Source organism: Melozone crissalis, unplaced genomic scaffold (assembly GCF_028551555.1).
Source record: "Melozone crissalis strain CALT ecotype California unplaced genomic scaffold, PUWL_Pcris_2 ptg000005l_1, whole genome shotgun sequence".
Classification (NCBI taxonomy): Eukaryota; Metazoa; Chordata; class Aves; order Passeriformes; family Passerellidae; genus Melozone; species Melozone crissalis.
Genome location: NW_026535783.1, coordinates 40469925 through 40488610, shown reverse-complemented (window position 1 = coordinate 40488610; position 18686 = coordinate 40469925). Strand labels below are relative to the sequence as shown.

Here is an 18686-nt window from a genome sequence, read left to right as displayed (position 1 = left end):
ACATGCATACCAAAATGTTTATCAGGTCAGAAAATATTGCAATATGATATGATTAGTAGTACAGATCAAGTACTGTGTCTGATGCACAAAAAATATTTCCAGATACATACTCAAAAATATTTTCTTCAGATGCCTGTAGAAAACTAAATGCTCTTCATACATTAGGATAAACTATAAAAGATAATTAAATACTGAAGTACTTATGACTACTCTGGTTGAGTGCAGTTTATTGTAGGGGACAACATCTGCTCCTGTTTGTTAGATTCAAATTAAATAAAGTTAACCTGCTTTGTTCACAAAAATAGTAAAAGGGCAGGAGTTTTAAATAACATAACACTGTACTGGTGTTTTTAAAATGTATTCCCTTTCCTCATGTGTTTTTAGCTTCCTTTGACATCTCTTGCTCAAGATAGCAAGCTTGTATACATCCATCTTCTATGGGACAACATCAACCTCCACCAAGAGCCGGGGGAGCCCCTATATATATCTTGGAGAAATCTCAGTAAGTAAAACAAATGCTACAGAAAACAGAGGAAGAAGAGACTATGGAAAGAAACTATTGGTTTATAGTGGCTGAAGCATACACAACCCATCAATTTGCAGTATCTTTTTTAGTATCTGAAGCATATGCAATCCCTTAGGTACTTCACATAGTCTGGGTATCAAATTAGTTGTGAAAATAAGTTTGATCTGCTCATTACCTGTCATACACCTACAAGAGGAGAGGAATTGCTGGTTGTTGTAGACGTGGTGCTAAATAACTCTCACTTGATTTGAACGCCTTAAGTTCCACTTCAGTTTCACTGCATTATCTGGTAATAGCTATGCAGGCATGTACAAGAAGGCTGTGTTACAAAAAAGTATCTTTTGCTGCTGTAAATGAATGAAACATTACCAGTCCCTTTAAAGGTACATTTGGCAGCCCTCCTGACTGTCAAAAAGTAAGATAGAAGAAAGCCTCATCTAGCATAAAACCAGGCAGACTGTTTATAAGAACTTAAGGACTTCCTTACTTCTGATAATCAGAAAACCTTCTAATTCCTTCTTTTAACTTTTAAAAACTATGCTAAAAACTATGTCATGTGCTAATTTTGGTTCTAAGGAATTAAAAGGTGTTTATTGAAAAATGTCCTTAAAATAAAGAGACTGATCAGAAAATTACAGTTAAGAGCACAGAACAACATTTGTTATTTCCCTCAGATTCTACAAAGTAGATGAAAAGCATCCCCAAATCATCTAGCCATGAATGAAGATGCATAAATATGTATATATATTGTTTACAAATATAAATATGTATATATTGTTTACATATATAAATATTATATATATTGCTTTTATATATATATGTATGTGTATATATATGTAAACAAAGGAGCAAAGGGCCTGTTTGAGATGTGGAAGAAAAATAGACAGGCCATACAGCAGTGTCAGAAAATATTCTGAAAACACAAAATTACATTTGTAAAGTATCATATATGTCAATTTGATGCAAACATCAAGTCAATGTAGTGAAAATTACTAGACTTGGTCTGCAATTCATTTACACACCATGTACTCACTGCCTAATCTGTAAATTTACTTCTTTGTCAGTACATGGACTTACTATTTCGTCATGAGTCACTGTCTTCTAGAAAATAATAGTTCAGTGTTATTCTGAGTGTGGCATTTTAAGTGACAAATCATGATGGTAAATGTCTTGGTCATTTTCTTTCCTGTTTGATTCGACTGTGCATTTTCTATTTCAATATATATCCCAAAGTTTTCAGTTAATTGTAGGTGGCTTTCAAGAAGGGCTTTGATAAGAAAAGTTTCCTTGCTAAGAAAAGTGATGCTTCTGTTTCTTTTCCTTGTGTAACAATAATCTTCTTGCAGTGAACCTGATTTTTAAGTACAGAACTAAAACTGAGCTAATCAACCATCACAGGCAACATCTGATGCTGGGTACTCTTCAGTCTCATGTATTTCTCTGTCATGTTGGACCTCTTGCACATGGATACTTGATGCATCCTGTAACTTCTGGACAAAGTTACTTCAGAGTGAAGACTATAGGCAGACAAGGTCCTTCCATTATGACAAATTTCTCTAGATTGAGTAGAGGTTCTCCATGTGTATCTCACCTTTGAAAATACTTCTGCTTATTAAAGGGAAAAAAAAATTGTTACTACTGTAATAGTCTGTATGTTTCCACTTCCCAGATTCTTCTGAAAAGAAACCCTCCACACTGGAAGAAGATCAGCGGGCAACAAACACATTGTTAGAGAGCATCAAACTAAGTATTCAACACAATGATGTTATGAAGCCAATCAACCTCCTCCTACAGAAAGTTAAGCCAGATGTGAAACGACAGAGGTGAGGGTATAATCTCTTCTTAGTTTTTCCCCACTAAAAATTAAATAAGATCAGACTGTGTACATTTCATAGTGACAATTTTATAAAGACCTCTGGGGAAGATTCTGTTTCATTTGTGCCCACCAAAAACTATGTGTATTTTTTTTTACACCTGTGTTTTATGAACAGATGCACTCTATATGCAGATGCATAGTTCATCCAGATCAAATGGATGAATGTGATACTTTAATAAAAATGGACATTTTGCAATGAGTGAGAAAAATGCAGGTATGAATTACACAGATTTTGATGTTGCTCCAGATCTAGCAAATTGATAAATACAAGTGTCCTGTTGCAGTGTGTGGAACATTCTCCCTAGTTATATCTTCTGAAATTCTAGCAATCTGGAGTACTGGCTATGAAAAGTGGATGCAGTGTGAGTCTCAAAGAGAGGGAGATGTGTAAATAATTCTTGTATTTTGTAACCTGCACTGCAGTTCAAGGAAGGCTTTGTACAAAAGCAGAGACTCTGAAGTAAATTACAGTCGATACAAGATGTGTTTGAAGTTTGTCATACTAAGTCATCTTTGTTTCTGTGTTTTGTAGTTACTAAAAAGAAACAGAAAATGCTCTGCTCAGAGAAGCATCTTTATAACTTCGACAAGGGGAAAAAATAATATCTGATTATTTAATGATACCTGTGTCTGAGATTGACTATGACATTCTGAAACAAAAAACAAAAGTATGGATGATCTGAAAGAAATCCATACCCACACATTGCTTCATGGTCAGGCAGAAATTAATTAATAATAAAAAAGTGGTTAATTTAATATTTCTTGTTTATTAGGCATTTCTATGGCAAAGGAATTTTTTGTAGAAAGTGTAACTACTAGGATTTCGGAGTAATGTGGATTTCTGCATCAAGTAAAAGTATTCAAGCATTAAAAAACCTTAAGCTAGTAGTCATGTAGATTGGTCACTTTTTTCACAAGCAAGGTTAACAGAACAGTTGTAGAAGCTACATAATGGAAGTCTTCAATATTGACTTTGGAAACAAGATAGTTGATGCTTTCATTAACTCAGCCTTCAAAATATTCCCCTAGGAGTTTTTACAGGGAAATTCTTTTCCTGTCTCTGGTGTCTCTTGGAAGAGAAAACATTGACATTGGTAAGTAAAAAATACTGTGAAATGCATAGTCCCTGTGGATGTTTTACGTGAAAGCTAGTGTATAAAATCCATTTCTAAGATTCAATTGTGTTTTAGTGAAAATTACTGCACTGTCAGTCTTTAGGTGTTGCTCTTATGTAAATATAATTCAGATGGAACCATTAATTTTGACTTTGTTTGAAACCAGTAATGAGTTATTTTAAACAAAGAGTATTTGAAGAGCTTGAAATTGTAATTCTTCATGTCTGAAAGCTTGTTTCCAGTCTTGTCCATCTTTCTCTGACCCACATATCAAGCCTAACACCTGTTATCTAAACACCTGATTTCCCACCCTCTACTCATCTCTTCTATCCTGTCTTCTATTTGGTACTACACAATCAAAGTGACTCCCTTATGGAATGTGATAGGGGAACTACACTGGGAACAGGCAAATGGAACTTCAGGAAAGAAGCAATGGGCATCCACTGTGGTGTGTTGTGGTGCCACGCCATCTTATGGGGATGCTTTTCAGGTCCTCTGAGAAGGTGCATTTTGAAAAAAAAAAAAAAGAAAATCAGCATCTAGTTAATGAAGATAATTTTGTTACTATATAAAAATCACCAAAAGCATTTTATAGGAATAGTAGTGTGCATTGTACAGTGTTTCTTAAATAATCTCAATTGTGCTTTTTCTATTTCAGAGGTCTTTGATAGTGAATACAGACTTGCACTTAAAAAACTACCAGAGGAAATTCTTGAAAAGATGCAGAGAATAGATGCTCCACCAAGCAGCAGGGTTGAGTGTTGCAGGAAGTGGTTTGGAGCACCTTTAATATAAAAACAAGGAAGACGCACACCGTACTTCGGAGAGACAAAAGCAGAGCTGAACAAACCGAAGAGCATGGTGACACAGACACTTTTGAGTCTCTCTCATATACACTTTTGAGTCTCAAAAGGTATTAATTGAGCAATTTGTCAAATCAGTTTCATTGAACTGCAACATGTATTCTTCTCATTCATCTCATGGGCACATTGTAAAATTTGTCAAAATGTTTTAAAATTATGGGTTTATTTCAGTGGTTGATCTACTTTTCTCCTATATATATATTCTTTAATTTCCTCAAACTTTTCCTCCATATTATCAAATTGTTCAAAAGGCTGATGATGAAACAGCAATCTATAGTTGGTGACTTTCTTAAGGGCCACCAATATTGGTGTATTTTAATGAAGTACTTTTCCAGGGCTCAGATTCCTCAATGCTTCTTTAAAATGACCTTTACCTAGAGAAGAGTCCTTTTATTAATGTGTGGTATGGTTGCATGAATGTAAATATTTGAAAACTTGGATTGGAAGCTGCAATGCAGTTGCTTTCATCAGATAGTACTTTAAATTTCATCAGACAGTACATTAAATTGCTACCCTTCTCCTGACTCTTGTCCCAGTCAGTATTCTGAATTACCTTTGCTGACCTTTTCAAAGTGTGTATCTACAGCTGTGAGAAAACAGAGACTTACACTCAACTTTCCTGTATTCTCTGTCTGATAAACTATAAGGTTCTGTAAATGTACTGGCTGCTTTCTCCAAAGGAGGATAAGCTTCTACACAAAGCAGCTCAGAAATGGATGTCATTCTAAGAATTATGTAGGAAGCTCAAATGGTATTAGAATACACACAAGAGTTGTCAACAGATACTGCCTGGAAAAAAAATTATGCTTTATACTATTTGCATGTGTGTTTAAGAGGTGTCCTCCTTGAATTCTTTATCACCATCTCCCTTGGTTTTATACTAGCCTGTGGGTTAATTATTTTGCACTGATAGTCCAGATTCAATATTTCAATTAAGATGTATTTATAAATGTAGTCTTCAAGGTGTATATTAGCAGAAATGAAGTGCTTATGTGTATGATCTGAAAAGATGTATCCATCTTTTGTATTGCTTCTAGTAGATAAGACACTTCCTCACCTCACATATTTAATTGACTACAGTAGTAGTAGTCTTGGCAAGGGAAGCCTGGATACTGGTCAACAGTGTAAGTGTTTCTGTTACTTGAAGAATATGATAAGATTTATTCCAGGTTTTTGCTGAAAGTTAGTGGTATGGCTTTTACAATGGAATAATTCATAGAGAAAAAAATATATTTGTAGCATGTAAAAGGAGCATAGCTTAAAATACTAATTGCATCTGGGTATGAATGTATTTACTTGATACTACTTTTAAAACTTTTCATTCTTCAAAATGATGAGGGATGAAGATCTGTCTGGAACAATTTTTTATATGAAACAATAAAACCAACTTTTTTTTCATGAGGTGAAAACAAGGGAGTTGCACTATACATGACAAAATATATTTACATCATAGACTGATGCCTGGTATTTTGTCTACAAGTGCTGATCCTAAGTTAATATGGGGATATTACCTGGACAGATTCTCTCCTGATAAAACTGTTGTGCTTTCTCAACAACTAAAAGCAAGAAAGCACGCAATCATTATTTTTTTTTTATTCTTTGGGTTTATGCACAGTTGCTTGCTGATGTCTGACCTACATCATAATTAAAGAACAGCCCTTGATTCTTCATCTTCTCTTCTCCAGTTACATAATTGACATGGTTCCATCCTTCTAAAATACAAGTCTATCTAAAGCATTGATCCAAACAATTTAATATTTCTACAAATCAAAGCCAGCAAATTTTTCTGTGTAACTCTATGCATTATTTTTCAACAGACAGCTACACAAAGACCATTATTTTTGAGTATTAAACAGACAAACCATGTGATTATGTGATGCAACTTGCAAGTAATCAAGTTTTAGTCACTTTAGTAATTTTTAAATTCTCACAACTCATTAAATGACAAGGAAAATCTGTGTAGTGAGTGCTGTTTTAGATACGTGACATCCAAACAGTTTTAAAACATAGTAAATATTATTGTTATGAACTAGTTTCTGGAAACACATAATCTTCATTTCCAAACAACTTTATCATCTGTTGCTGAAAATATAGACTAATAAGGGAGTAGTGTTGTAAAGACAACAAAGCAGATTGTGTCACAGTGTCTAGTGTTAATTGTCCAATTTCCCAGCTATATACACTAAACAAACAAAAAAACCCAACAAAAGTAAAGCCAGAGGAGAAAAAATCAGCTGCAGAATTGGACTTGCTTTGATTTGCTCTTGCATATTGGCATTTTTGTACACTACAAATTAACTGCTATTCCTGGTGTAGGCACCTGGATTTCAGAGTGGTAGAAGTCCTGCACGTAGCTACTTGAAATCTTGAATCTGCATATTGGAATTGATTCTTTAATATAGAATAAAAAAAAGGAAAACCTTCTCCTTTCTATAGGGAGTTCTTAATGCTTAGGTTCTAGAGTAGCTAATAATCAGTTGGTTTTTTAATATAATCCATAGCTCAGATGAAAAGGGAGATACCTGAAAACAATTTGTTTTCATCTAGGATGCTTTTATTGGAGGTGGGGGGAAAGTAAGTTTCACAAAATCTGGCCAAAAATAACCAGGGAAAAATTTCAAAAGATTGTTGTGAGTGCATTGCAAACTTTTGTTCTTCTGAAAATTAGGCACTAAAGGCACACTTCTGCAATTTAGTTGACAGGATGAACTTCTTGGACTACATGGGGATGACTTAGTAATGTACAAATGCTTCTAACTTGTTTGACACCCAACTCCTAGGTATTGAAATTTATCTGGATCTGTTATACATTACTGATCTGAGCAGTGTTGTGGAGGACAAATGAGGATAAGCTAGATTTTGGTTCTGTTTTTCTGTCAATATAAACAGAAAAAGTAGCATTTTGCTCACTTGTGAAACGCTTGCCACCGCATACTCTTTCTAGTACCTCAAGAGCCAGTGTTCAGGAGATGAGTCTTCTGTCTATATATTTTGTAATTGCCACATACAGCCTGAGGAAAACATTTGCAGATCAGTCAGCACTAACTTCAAAACATGCAATGTGTGGACAAAATGAGGGTGTAGAGCAACCTGGTAACAGAAGTGGATGCAAACAATGAATTTCAGGTATGCCCAAGAACTTAGAAAGTTTGTACTGGAAGAACAATTATCAGAGAAGCTTCCTTGAATTGTTTCCATAAGGATGTTGAACTGCAGCCAGTTGTGCTAAGATACTATCTTGCACCTTTCTCCCAACTTTAAATCAGTTACATATAGAGCTTGTGAGATCACAGGCGAAGAGCTGGGTTTTTTGTGGAATTAAAACAACAAATGAGGTCTTAAAAGTTTAAAATCAGGATTCTTAAGTTAAAAAGATTTTCTTTATCAATTACGTTCTGGCACATCACCAAAACCTGACAACTTTGAAAACCTTTTAGGCCTAGGAGACTGATGTGGCTTCAGTGTTGGCGCAGTAATTGGTAACAGCTTTTAGATGTTACTAGAAGCATCTGTATGTTACTTATAATCATATCCTGTCTTCAAATTTTATGTAACTTAAATTTAGACAATACAAGTTTAGACATTACAATTGTAATGGAAATACTTTATTTACTATATGGGTTTCCAGCTAAATCAATTTTGCAAGTAACTTAGTCTTGTTCCTGGTGGAATTTCACATTGGTTAAGCTCAAGCTACATTGCACTTGTGAATGAGTAATATTCTATTTTAACTGTGAATTAATGGCTTTTTGTATTGCTGCAGCTAAAAGAATATACCTTCCATTGAGTTTACTGCTTTCCTTGAATAACTGCAACATAGGGGATATTTTCAAAATGTATATTAAATTAGATAATAGAAATTATATTTTTAAAACAAATTGTTAAAATGTAAGGAACTGAAGAATCCACTCAGTAGTTTTTTCTTCTTAATTCAGCAATTATTTCAATGCAGATAACTCCTATTTTATTTACAGTAAGCAGGTAATCTTATTCACATAATTGTATATTTTCAATAAAAGGGTTCTTTTTTTCTTTCAACTAACAAAAATCTTAAAATGCATTCTGTATATCCACTTTTCACTATGTATTGTTTTAAAAACAAACACCCTTTTAACTTGTAAGAGTTGAAACTGAAAGGTTGAATTGGATTCCAGTTCTGTAGTCTCCTGTGCTGTGTATTGTGATGCATACATGAGAGGATCGGATGGCGTTTTTATTTGTTCTTTCAGTCTGCATCAACCAATGGTGCAAATAAAAGGGATAGTTTGCTGTTGTTTAGAAGCACATTAAATTCCTATTAGGAGCTTAAAATAAACTATACTGTAACAAGGATGAAATGATGTAGCATGAATAAATTATGAATCTCTTAAGTGAGCTGGGAAGCTTAATGCAATAAAATTTGCACTGGTTTAGAGACTGTTTTGAACTGTTGAAAAATGGCATCCATTTACTGTGCTTTGATTAACAATTGTTTCTCTGTAATATTTTTGTACATTTGACAAAAAATGAGTTTAAAAGGGCACTCTATATCCTAAATTCTGTATAGATATTCTAGACTAAGAAACAATTTTTAATGTTGTTCCCAAAATAAAGTATATATGCATCCTGTGTAAAAAATGTGCCATTGTTCAGCTTTTTTCACCTCTGGAGTTCAAATGACTGACAGAATTTAAGTGTAAATTCAGCCTATCATTCGGCAAAAGACTTTTGACTGTCTTTTTGGGTAATTATTTCACAGTACATCAGTGGCTTCTGAATGATGGGAAAGAGCAGAGGCAGGGGAGAGGGAAATAAAAAATGGGATTCACCTGTTCAGATGTGGCTTCTAGAGAGTATGGATGGCTCTGTGGCTCCTTCAGCAAGCACTAGGCAGCAGTAGAGGTAAGAACAGGTGAAAAACAGGCTCAGACAATCTGTGAACTCTTGTTTGTAGGAAAAGCATGGCCTCTGGCTTCCTGAGGATAGCTGGTGCTCTCTGCAGCGTATTTGTGGCTTTACTTGGGAGAACACTTCCCAGGAGTTCTGGTTTCTCAGTGGCTCCGTAATGGGATCACAGAGTGATGCTTTCACCTGATGCATCCTAGCTTGTTCAAAACATTGGTGGACCTCTTGACTCATAACAGTTGTGGATTACATGTAGTTTCCAGGAGTTTTCTTTTGAGTTTGTTTTGTTTTGGTTTTTTATGGGGCAGGGATAGGAGTGAGGCTGAGATGAAATTTAAGTAGTAGAAATTGCCAGTGCCTCAGGCCTTCACCTTCACAACTTTCAAACCCCTTCATGTACGGCAGTGAGTTCATTAATCTGACAGAAACAATAATACAAGACCCTAAAAGCCTTTCTTGGCTGATGAGAGCGATGTGCATAGCACAGATTGATAGCTTGTGGAGCAGATTCATAATAAGCCCATATTTCTAGTCCTATTTTTAGACAGAGAGCTGAGGAACAGTTAGTCTTTTGGATTTGTGTATCTTGCAAGCATCACACTGGCTTTCCTTGTTTTCCTCTGCTTTTGTCACTGCTGACTTTTCAATATTGCTCTTTGCTAAGAACATTACCCTGTCTTAGCATTTCCTACCCTTCATGTGGCCCGCTGAGGGAGGAGACAGAAGAGGAAGAATGCTGTACAGGAAAAAATGCTTCCATTTGAGGAATCCCCAAAGAAGCATGAACACAGGGTTTGAAGCTGTATAGATAAAGGAACTGCTACTTCCTCTGTCAGAATCTGGTAGGAAATTTGAGGGAATGTGATGGTAAAATAGCAGAAGGTGCTTGTTTCAGGAAGCTCTGATGCTTCATGTGTTCCAAACAACCTTGAGTGCAAGTTCCCTGCTAATAATGGTAGTTACTTCCATCTCTGTAAAGACAAACTTCTATTGTCTGCAAAGAAAAGGAAGAGCCAACTTGCCAGGCTGGAAAACTATCTGATAGAGTCCAGAAGTAATCTGAAAGGTTTTGCCTCTGTGTAGGAATAATCGCATATGCCAGAGCAGCTGAGCAGGAAAGGCCTTGTGTTCCTGGTGGGCATCAATCTGACCCTGAGACAGCTCTAAAAAATGCTCAGACTTGACCAGTCCCTGTCCTGCTTCAGCAGGTGTTTGCACATTACTGTTTTCCAGAGTTGCCTGGAGGAGACTCAGTGATTCCATGGAGTTGGGTGGCAGACAGAAACTGCTGGGAAAAACAGGGGCTCACTTCACCTAGTTACGAGAGTAGCTCAGAAGGATGGTCCAACATTTTGTTTAGGTTCCTTCAAGATGCTTTGCTTTGCCAGTTTTTCCTCATTTGTTTTCTGTGTCACGCTGTCTAAATTCAGACCTTGCTGATTAAAAGTAATTATGTATGTCAATGGTGTGTGTATTCTGTTCCTTTTGTTGCAAAGAGGTGAAATGGCACCCGGTCAGGTTCTGACCAGGGTGCATTACTTGCCCTGAAACTTAAAGTGTATCTGAGTTTGCAACCAAGCTTCAGACTTGCAGAAAATCTGCCGTTAAAGAACAGAAATCCTGTTGAAACTGCTAAGACATGCAAGGAAAACTGCAATTCCCAGATAGCACGTGGCATTGTGTTTAGTATCACAGGTTTTGAACTGCTGTTAAGCAGTTAAGGGACTATTGCAGCTGCTGGCCTTGTGGTTTTACTGCAGTTCCTACTGCACAAGGGCAGAGAAAACGTGCTCCTTCTTCATTAGCGTCTTTCGGATTGGCCATTTGAGTCATCCATGACCTAAACCCATGGTCAAAGCAGGTGACTGGGAAAACTCTGTGTGAGTTTATCAAAGGCAAATCATGCCAGGCTCAATTGGTAAGAGCTACAGAAAAATAGCATGTCAAGAGAGAGCAGTATTGTTCAGCTGACGTTGGCAAAGCATTTGACGCTGGTTCCCATAGCCACCTCCTATATAAATGTCAAGTATACACTGGATGGGGCTGATCCGTGAGATAAGCAGGAATCATCTCATAGGTGATCAGCTTGTTTTACTGAGACTGGCAGCCTGTCCCAAGGGGGCCCCCCTAAGGATCAGTACTGGGCTCCAAGTTGTAACATCTCCATGAATGATCTGGATGATGGGAGCAAAAGCACCCTCACCACGTTTGCTGTGTCACTAAATTGAGGTCAGTTGAGGAGGACATGGGGGCAAGGAGATCCACCTTTCACAGACCTGAACAGGCCAGACCAGATGATCTTTCAAGGTCCCTTCAAGCCAGGATTGTTCTTTGAGTCTACAAGTCATGCCTAATTTGGACCTGAAAGCTTAAAACTGCAGAAGGAAGCAACAAATGATGTACTAAGGCAGTTCCAGGAAACAAGTGAGGGAGAAGAGTGCAAAAAGGATTTTTTTGCTACTAGTGATAAGGCCATGTATTCCCTGTGTGACAAGGCCACATATCCTCAAAGCTTGATAAAAATAACCAGGACTCCAATGACCTTTTCCACACGATCGTACAACGGGGTATTAGTTGCAGTGCTATAGAGGAAGACGCAATCACAGCCTATATAGCAGGACAGGTCATATAGAATAGCCTGTACTACTCTACTTAGTAGTAGCCTGTTCAAAACATTCCTGTTCTTGTCCAGGACACGCCTCAGTGCTTGTACACCCTGTCCACAGTACCTCTTAACTGTGTGCAAGTATATTTTACTAGGATTAAGAAGCTAGGCAGTGTTATTTCCCTTCTGCAGACTGTAAAATTCTTAGCATTGCGAATTTAGTGTTACTCTCTTCCCCGCATTTTCTCTGTATTAATTTTTGCAGCTGAGTGACTGATGTGGAGTTAAAGGCAACCTTTTCATTTAGTGAAGCTCAGATTTAACAGGGCCTATGGATCTTCACTATTAAACTGTGGGCAATGAACATGGTCTCCATAAAAAAAATTATGTTGTAAAATGGTACCCTTTTAAAATTTTATTGACCTAGCCAACATTATTTAACTCATGCATAACCACAATTACCATCCCTCTTAACCTTTTCTGATTAGTTGTCCCTCAGTAACAGTCTCAGTTCAGCTGTGAAACATGGCTTAAAGCTTGGTAACTGCTTTGGCAAAGTCTCTTGGTCCAAGGTTCCACTGTACCTAAGTGCTTCATGGCAAATTCTGCCCTTGTCAGAGATGGGTATCCCAGTATCCTACATTAAATTTCAAGGACAGCAGGTTAGATCCTTCCATGCCCCTCATGCATGAGCAGCAGATCTTGTCTTCTGCAACTTTTGATTTGTTAGTCCAGATTTTTCATCTGATACATTAAAATCTGCTTCTAGCCTGGTGAGGCCCTAACTCAGAAGAGCCGTGCCACACACACAGGAAAAATCGTCCCAACTTCTTAGGATGCAATGAAGCCTGATTTACTAGAAACAGAAACACTCATCTCAACAAAAACAGAAGTGGATCCAAATTACTATTTTAAGAACTAAGACAATTGATTTAGCTGCAGACCACTTTAGCATCCAACACATGAATTTTTGAGTCAAATTCCCACTATCCTCACCCAGTATATAAAGGCCACTGCAGTTTCTAATCCCCAAGTCAAACCTTTAAAAGGTGCCTTCTCATGCTCAGTACCAATTTCAAGAGCAATGCTCCAATACATACAGGATCACAAGCATCTCATGTTTGCAGTAACCCAAAAGGATCAGAGAGGAACACCAGGGCTCTTTAAAGGACTGCCCACCACTAAAGCTTTTGACTAAGCATCATCCAGACATGCCCAGAACTCTGGCAGAGGTTTATGGCCATTTCCTGGGGAACCAGTTCCAGTGAGCATCTGAACTGCACTTAATTCTGCCAAGAATCAGCTGAAGGTGTAAAGTTTTACCAATGTTATACTCACTACCAAAGTGAGTGACACAATCTTTTCATAAGAGAACTGCATCAAGACCATGGTTTGTGGTTCTAGTTTGGTGCGCATGATGCAGTAGTCTGAAATCCTGTTCAAGAAATTGCCAGTAACAACATGTACTACAAAGTCTCATACAGAAAGTTTACCACCAAAGGAGTTTATTGGTTATTAAATGTAAGTCTTTTTAGTATTGTGCACAACATCTTTACTTCTGACTTGATTCAGACTTGGATGTAGAAGCTCTCAAAGAAGAAAGCCGGCGCCTCTTGGCAATCTGCTCCTGGCGTTTCTCCTTGGCTTCCTGAAAGCCATGAAGTATGGAGATGTTACATATCAAGCACTTCAAAACATATACCAAGGAACAAACCAGGGAAAATGCAGCTTGAATGAATTAATTCTGTAACTCAATAGCGCTAAATAATTTCCCTTCTACAGCTCAGAATTCTGCCAAGTATCCAAACCAGCACAGACCTGTGTCTTTGCACTGTATGCACACACTCAAAACTATGTTACACTGCACACCAAAATATGTCACTGTGCACACCCAAAATTTTAGTTAAGAAACTGATGTAGAGTTTCCAACACATCAAAGGTGCAGCTCTCTGTTTCTATCTGGAAGTAATGAAATTCAGGAAGCACTGTGCCGAAGATTTCAACCGTACTGCTTTCAGTACTGCTTCAGCAGTCACTGCAGTTTTAGGAGCAAGGGCAAACACACACTAACAAATACTTTCTTGCCAACTTATCCTCCATCAAGATCAAGCACTGAGTCTCATTTCTCCACACTATCACTCAAATGCTTGGGCATCTAGAGGTTAAACCTGAATTAATTTTAACTAAAATAGCTATGGAAAAAAATATCCTCAGAGGCCATAACTGTTAATTTTCTTCAAAAAAGGCTCTCGAATTAGTGAGCTTGGTTAATTTCTATTCTCTATGATAGAAACAGAAGAAATATTCCAAAACCTCAACTGACCAGCTATGTTTATACTCGTATTTGGGCCCTTATACTCAAAATGAGTAGGTGCAGAGCAGCCGAAGGCATAGGGCTACTTTGCCATACGGTCCAGTTTACTAAATCCCTTGATTCTGGAGCTATATTCCACACAGCTGAGCTAGAATGGAAAACCTACCTTCATCCTCTTGGCCAACAGCTTCGCGTACTCGGCAGCTTCCTCCTTGTTCTTCTGAGTGCGCTGCTTCTTCAGGGCGATACGCCGGCGCTTGTGCTGCAGCACCCGAGGAGTCACCAGCCGCTGGATCTTGGGAGCCTTCGTTCGGGGCTTCTTGCCTAAAAACCACTGGGGATCAGCCAAAGTGGCACAGAACCTTCCAAAGGGGCCACATGCCTCATCCAGACAACTTTAGAGTAACTCTGATTTACTATTACAATAACATGATGTAGAGTAGTACATATGACAGCAACTATACAAAGGTCAGCACCTTCACAAATTTTACAAGAAAAATTATCAATTATCACCAGACACAGCATTAACAATATACTGTCTTAATGCTCGTGGATTTGTTATTAGACATGAAGTGAGAATTCCTAGCTTCTCAACAGACCTGTGTCCTTTAACTCCCTCCTAGACCTAGATTTTTTAATAATAAAGGACTCCATTATATAGCTTTCAGAACAAGCCTTGTTTCCAGCACTAAAAAGACATCTACAATTTTACTTAGGGGTTTGACACTTTTTACCCCAGAAAACAGATTAACTGCCCACAACGGGCAAACACACTACCACACATATCTTTAAATACAATTTGACTAAGCCATCCTGACAGACTAACAGTCATACACCAGTCTGATGCCCACCAGGATCATATTCTTTAATCGATAAAACCATTTCCTATGATGTTTTCCTTTCCCCCACAAACTTTCACAGTACACAAGTCTAATCATATTCTTCTAAAAATCCACTTTTTCCCCCCCGATCAAAAGCAAAAACCCCAAAATTAAAATCTTACACTGCAATACAGGCAGTAAGGAAAGCAAGGCCCTGCCAATAAGACCTCATTTCAGACGGTCTGGAATGAGCAGAGGGAGAAAAAAAAACTTAGCACTACACTGCCTTCCCCCCCACTACAGAAGTTTAAATAACATTCCACCTTGTACTAAACTTTCTTTCATTAGCAACTACTCTTGGGTTATAATGAGAAACACTAGCGAAAGAGTCTATCAAACATTAGAGAACCATGACAAAACATAGCAGAAGGGTGAAGGAAATGAGGCAACCAAGAAACTGGGTTTTTTCCACAAGCTATGGCTGACAAAGTTTAAATATAGTGAGTGTCAACTTCCCAGATGCACTACCACCTGTGCTTTGTCCAGTGCAGTGGGCTGGCCAGCTCGGCAGGAATCACAGAAACCCGAGGAGCTGTACCAGTGGGAGCTCTTACCCTCTTTGTTCAGAGGCTTCCTCACAACGTACTGGCGAACATCATCCTCCTTAGAGAGGTTGAACAGCTTGCGGATCCTGCTGGCCCTCTTGGGACCAAGACGACGGGGCACAGTTGTGTCAGTCAGCCCAGGAATGTCCTTTTCACCTTTGGGAATGTAAGTTTAAACACGCCAATTACTACACTACTCAGCACCGGGTTCAGAAGCAAAACCCTGCGTTTAAAATACACAAGAATTCAAAGTAATGCTAGGTAATCTTTGGGGTTCAGCTGTCAATAGCACCACCCCAGCCACTCTTAGCTCCTTTGACATGATCGGATTTCTGCAGCAACAAGAAATGCTTCAGTAACCAGTTTTACCATTACAAGAATGCAATGCTCTCAGGACTGCTAAGATGCATTTGTGCTCTGAAACTGGGACTGTCATTTCCACTCCACACAGCTTACCAACCACTATCAAGCAGGCTCCTTCCAGGTGTCTATGTCTACCTCTGTACTGGCTGTTCCACTCAGACTCTTACCCTTTTTCACTATGACCAAGTTCAGGACACTCAGGTTCGCATCAACGATGCAGCCACGGACAGACTTGCGCTTCCTCTCGCCGGTTCTCCGGGGGCGGTAGCAGGAGTGGCCCTTGCTGAGCAGAAGGCGGACACGCCCATGGGTCAGGACACCCTGCTTCATGGGGAAGCCTTGCTTGTCATTGCCACCGCTTATCCGGACAACGTACCCCTGCAACAGGAACACTTCTGAGTTACTCACGTCCTTATTCCCTCAAGCAGTAGATACCACAGGAGACCGCACGGAACAACGGAGCAGCATGTCCATGATTCAGCTGGAGACACTGCTACCAGTAGTGCATGCAACTTTAACCAGCATCTCTGAACAGCTCAGCAATTTTACTCTAAAAATGTCAAAAAATACCTCTGCATACCAGAACTTACAGTTAGTGTGATTCATATCACTTTGAAGCTTTGTTGGAAAGTAGTAGCACAAAACCTCTTACCATTATTTAGCTTTTCTGCAACTGTAGGCTTAAATAAAGCCAGTTATCGTCACAAACTCAAAACACAGCAGTGTCTAGTGTAGTGATATACAAGAAAAAAGTTTGACCACTTTCCTTGTGAAGATGGCAGCAGAAAAGATCACATCCTTTAAGTTCAGCTGTGCAGTCCATATTAGCACTAATATGAACCTAGTTCATCCACCAGGCCAAACATGTTTTTTTTCTCACACGTTAGCAGCAGTTTAAACAAAGTCAATTCTTAACAACCAGCAGTTTTATACTGCAGATTTAACCTGTCCTGAATACCAAGAGACAGCACTCCAACGAAGAACAATAAGCTACTGTGAAGAGGAGCTGTGAGAGAGAAGAAACTAACCACAAGGTTTTAAAAACAAACCCCCCCTCCCATTAAGGTAAAATACTGGAAGAGGCTAGCCTAAGCAGCAAGGCCAGTACACACACAGCAAGAGAACCTCTCAACTTGACCACCAAATGCACACCATACACATACTATAGCTGACAAGTGCATACTGGAGAAATTTTGTACTTCAAGCTCCTCAAACACAACTCTTACACATTCTTCTGCACTACTTACCTTCCACTCCTCACCAAGGGAATCAGCCAGCACCTCCGTGGCCATTCGTTTTTCATAAAATGTCCTGAGCTTACGCTCATCATCCACTTCAATGAGCTTTTGGCAGCCAGTAGCTGGAAAAGAGATGTTGAGCTAACAAAGGAAAAAAAACAAAAAAAAAAATCTGGTTGAAACTTCTCAGAAAGGTTTTAACAAAAATTATAATTCACCTGATGGTTAGAGCTTGGCATTTCAAAGCTGAGATTCCCCATCTGCTTACACAAATGCTCACCAGAAAAACCTGTCATCACCACACTTGGGAGAGCCAAGGCAAAGAGGTCCAGGTTCGGCCGCACTGGACTATACATCTCCTTCAGTCGCAACTGATTTTATTTCAGCTAGAGGTAGATCAGAGAATGCGACCAGCAGAAACCTGCGCTCCCTTCTTCCTACAAGCCCCTCACAGCACACGCCACATTAAGACACAACAGCAAGTCACTGCAAGGGACCAGCAGCACCTGCTGCGGGGACCACTCGTGCCTCCTGGGGGCCGCCGCAGAGCGCAGCGCTGCACAGCCGCCACTGCCGCGGGCACATGTGCGCGCACGGCACCTCCCTACCGGGCCCTGCAGTCGCCTGCACAGGCCTCTCACCCGCAGAACCCCTTCCGAGCCAAGCGGCTGCTCCGGAAGCCCGGCGCTCCGCAACCCCGCGGCAGCCGAGCCCCGGCCGAGGAAACAGGGCCCGCAAGCAATCCACTCCCATCCGCCCGGCAGCTGCACTCCAGCCCCGCCGCCAGGGACCATCGGCCACCAAGAGCGGCTCTGAGGGCAGCGCCGCCACCATTTACAGCGGGGGAGCCCAAGCCCCCCTGCCCGAGCGCGGCCCCGGCCCGGTGCGGCCTCACCTTCATCTTGCTCACGTCTCAAGGCCGCGAGAAAAGGCCGCAAGCTCGCCCACACTTCTTACATACACCCAGAAACTCTCGCGAGAGCAGTCCCGCCCGCGCCCTACGTGTCGGAGTTGACCAATGCCGAGCGAGGCTTTTACGACGAGGGGCGGGGCCAAGAGGAGCGGGCGGGGGCGTGGCCAGGCCCCGGCGCTGCCGCGCGCCCGACTTCGGGCAATTGGCTCCTGCCTGGGCCAGGCCCGGGCCTGTCACCTGCTCCGTGAGGCGCCGCTCGCCAGGGAGAAAGCGTTCCCTAGGAGCGGCCAGGGGGACAGCACGCAGGCGCTCCGGGGCTGGGAGCACTGGCACCTGTAAAAAGAATCGCCATCAATACGCGACTCACCGGCTTTCGGGGAAGGCGCGTTTTTTGCGCGGTATTAGCGCCTCCCGCCCAGATGGGCTTCCCGGTTCCCTGCCGGCCGTGTCCCGCACTTCCTGCGCACGGGAGCAGGGTCGTGCGGGGAGCGGCCGCTCCTCTCCATCACACGCCTGGAACTGACACGGTGTCCTTTGTCCAGTTCTGGCCTCCGCAGCACGAA

At 40.2% G+C, this 18686-nt stretch overlaps 2 protein-coding genes across 3 annotated transcripts in view; one reads left to right on the top strand and one right to left on the bottom strand.

Moving 5' to 3' along the window:
• Window positions 1-6981, top strand: part of DENND4C (DENN domain containing 4C) — a 61995-nt gene extending 55014 nt beyond the window's left edge. The window contains exons 31-34 of the mRNA XM_054284071.1: window positions 385-502; window positions 2196-2349; window positions 3432-3496; window positions 4176-6981. Of these exons, the coding sequence (XP_054140046.1) occupies window positions 385-502; window positions 2196-2349; window positions 3432-3496; window positions 4176-4312 (474 nt within the window). The 3' untranslated portion in view covers window positions 4313-6981. The remainder of the gene's footprint in view (window positions 1-384; window positions 503-2195; window positions 2350-3431; window positions 3497-4175) is intronic.
• A 6376-nt stretch (window positions 6982-13357) lies between these two features.
• RPS6 (ribosomal protein S6) overlaps window positions 13358-18686 on the bottom strand; it is a 156773-nt gene continuing 151444 nt past the window's right edge. The window contains exons 1-6 of one of the 2 annotated variants that reach the window (XM_054284049.1): window positions 18106-18126; window positions 17220-17351; window positions 16140-16350; window positions 15619-15765; window positions 14350-14507; window positions 13358-13517 (exon numbers count right to left, since the gene is read on the bottom strand). In XM_054284049.1, the coding sequence (XP_054140024.1) occupies window positions 13422-13517; window positions 14350-14507; window positions 15619-15765; window positions 16140-16350; window positions 17220-17351; window positions 18106-18111 (750 nt within the window). In that variant the 5' untranslated portion in view covers window positions 18112-18126 and the 3' untranslated portion in view covers window positions 13358-13421. Of the gene's footprint in view, window positions 13518-14349; window positions 14508-15618; window positions 15766-16139; window positions 16351-17219; window positions 17354-18105; window positions 18127-18686 lie in introns of those variants that run through there. The other variant, XM_054284058.1, reaches the window with a different exon arrangement.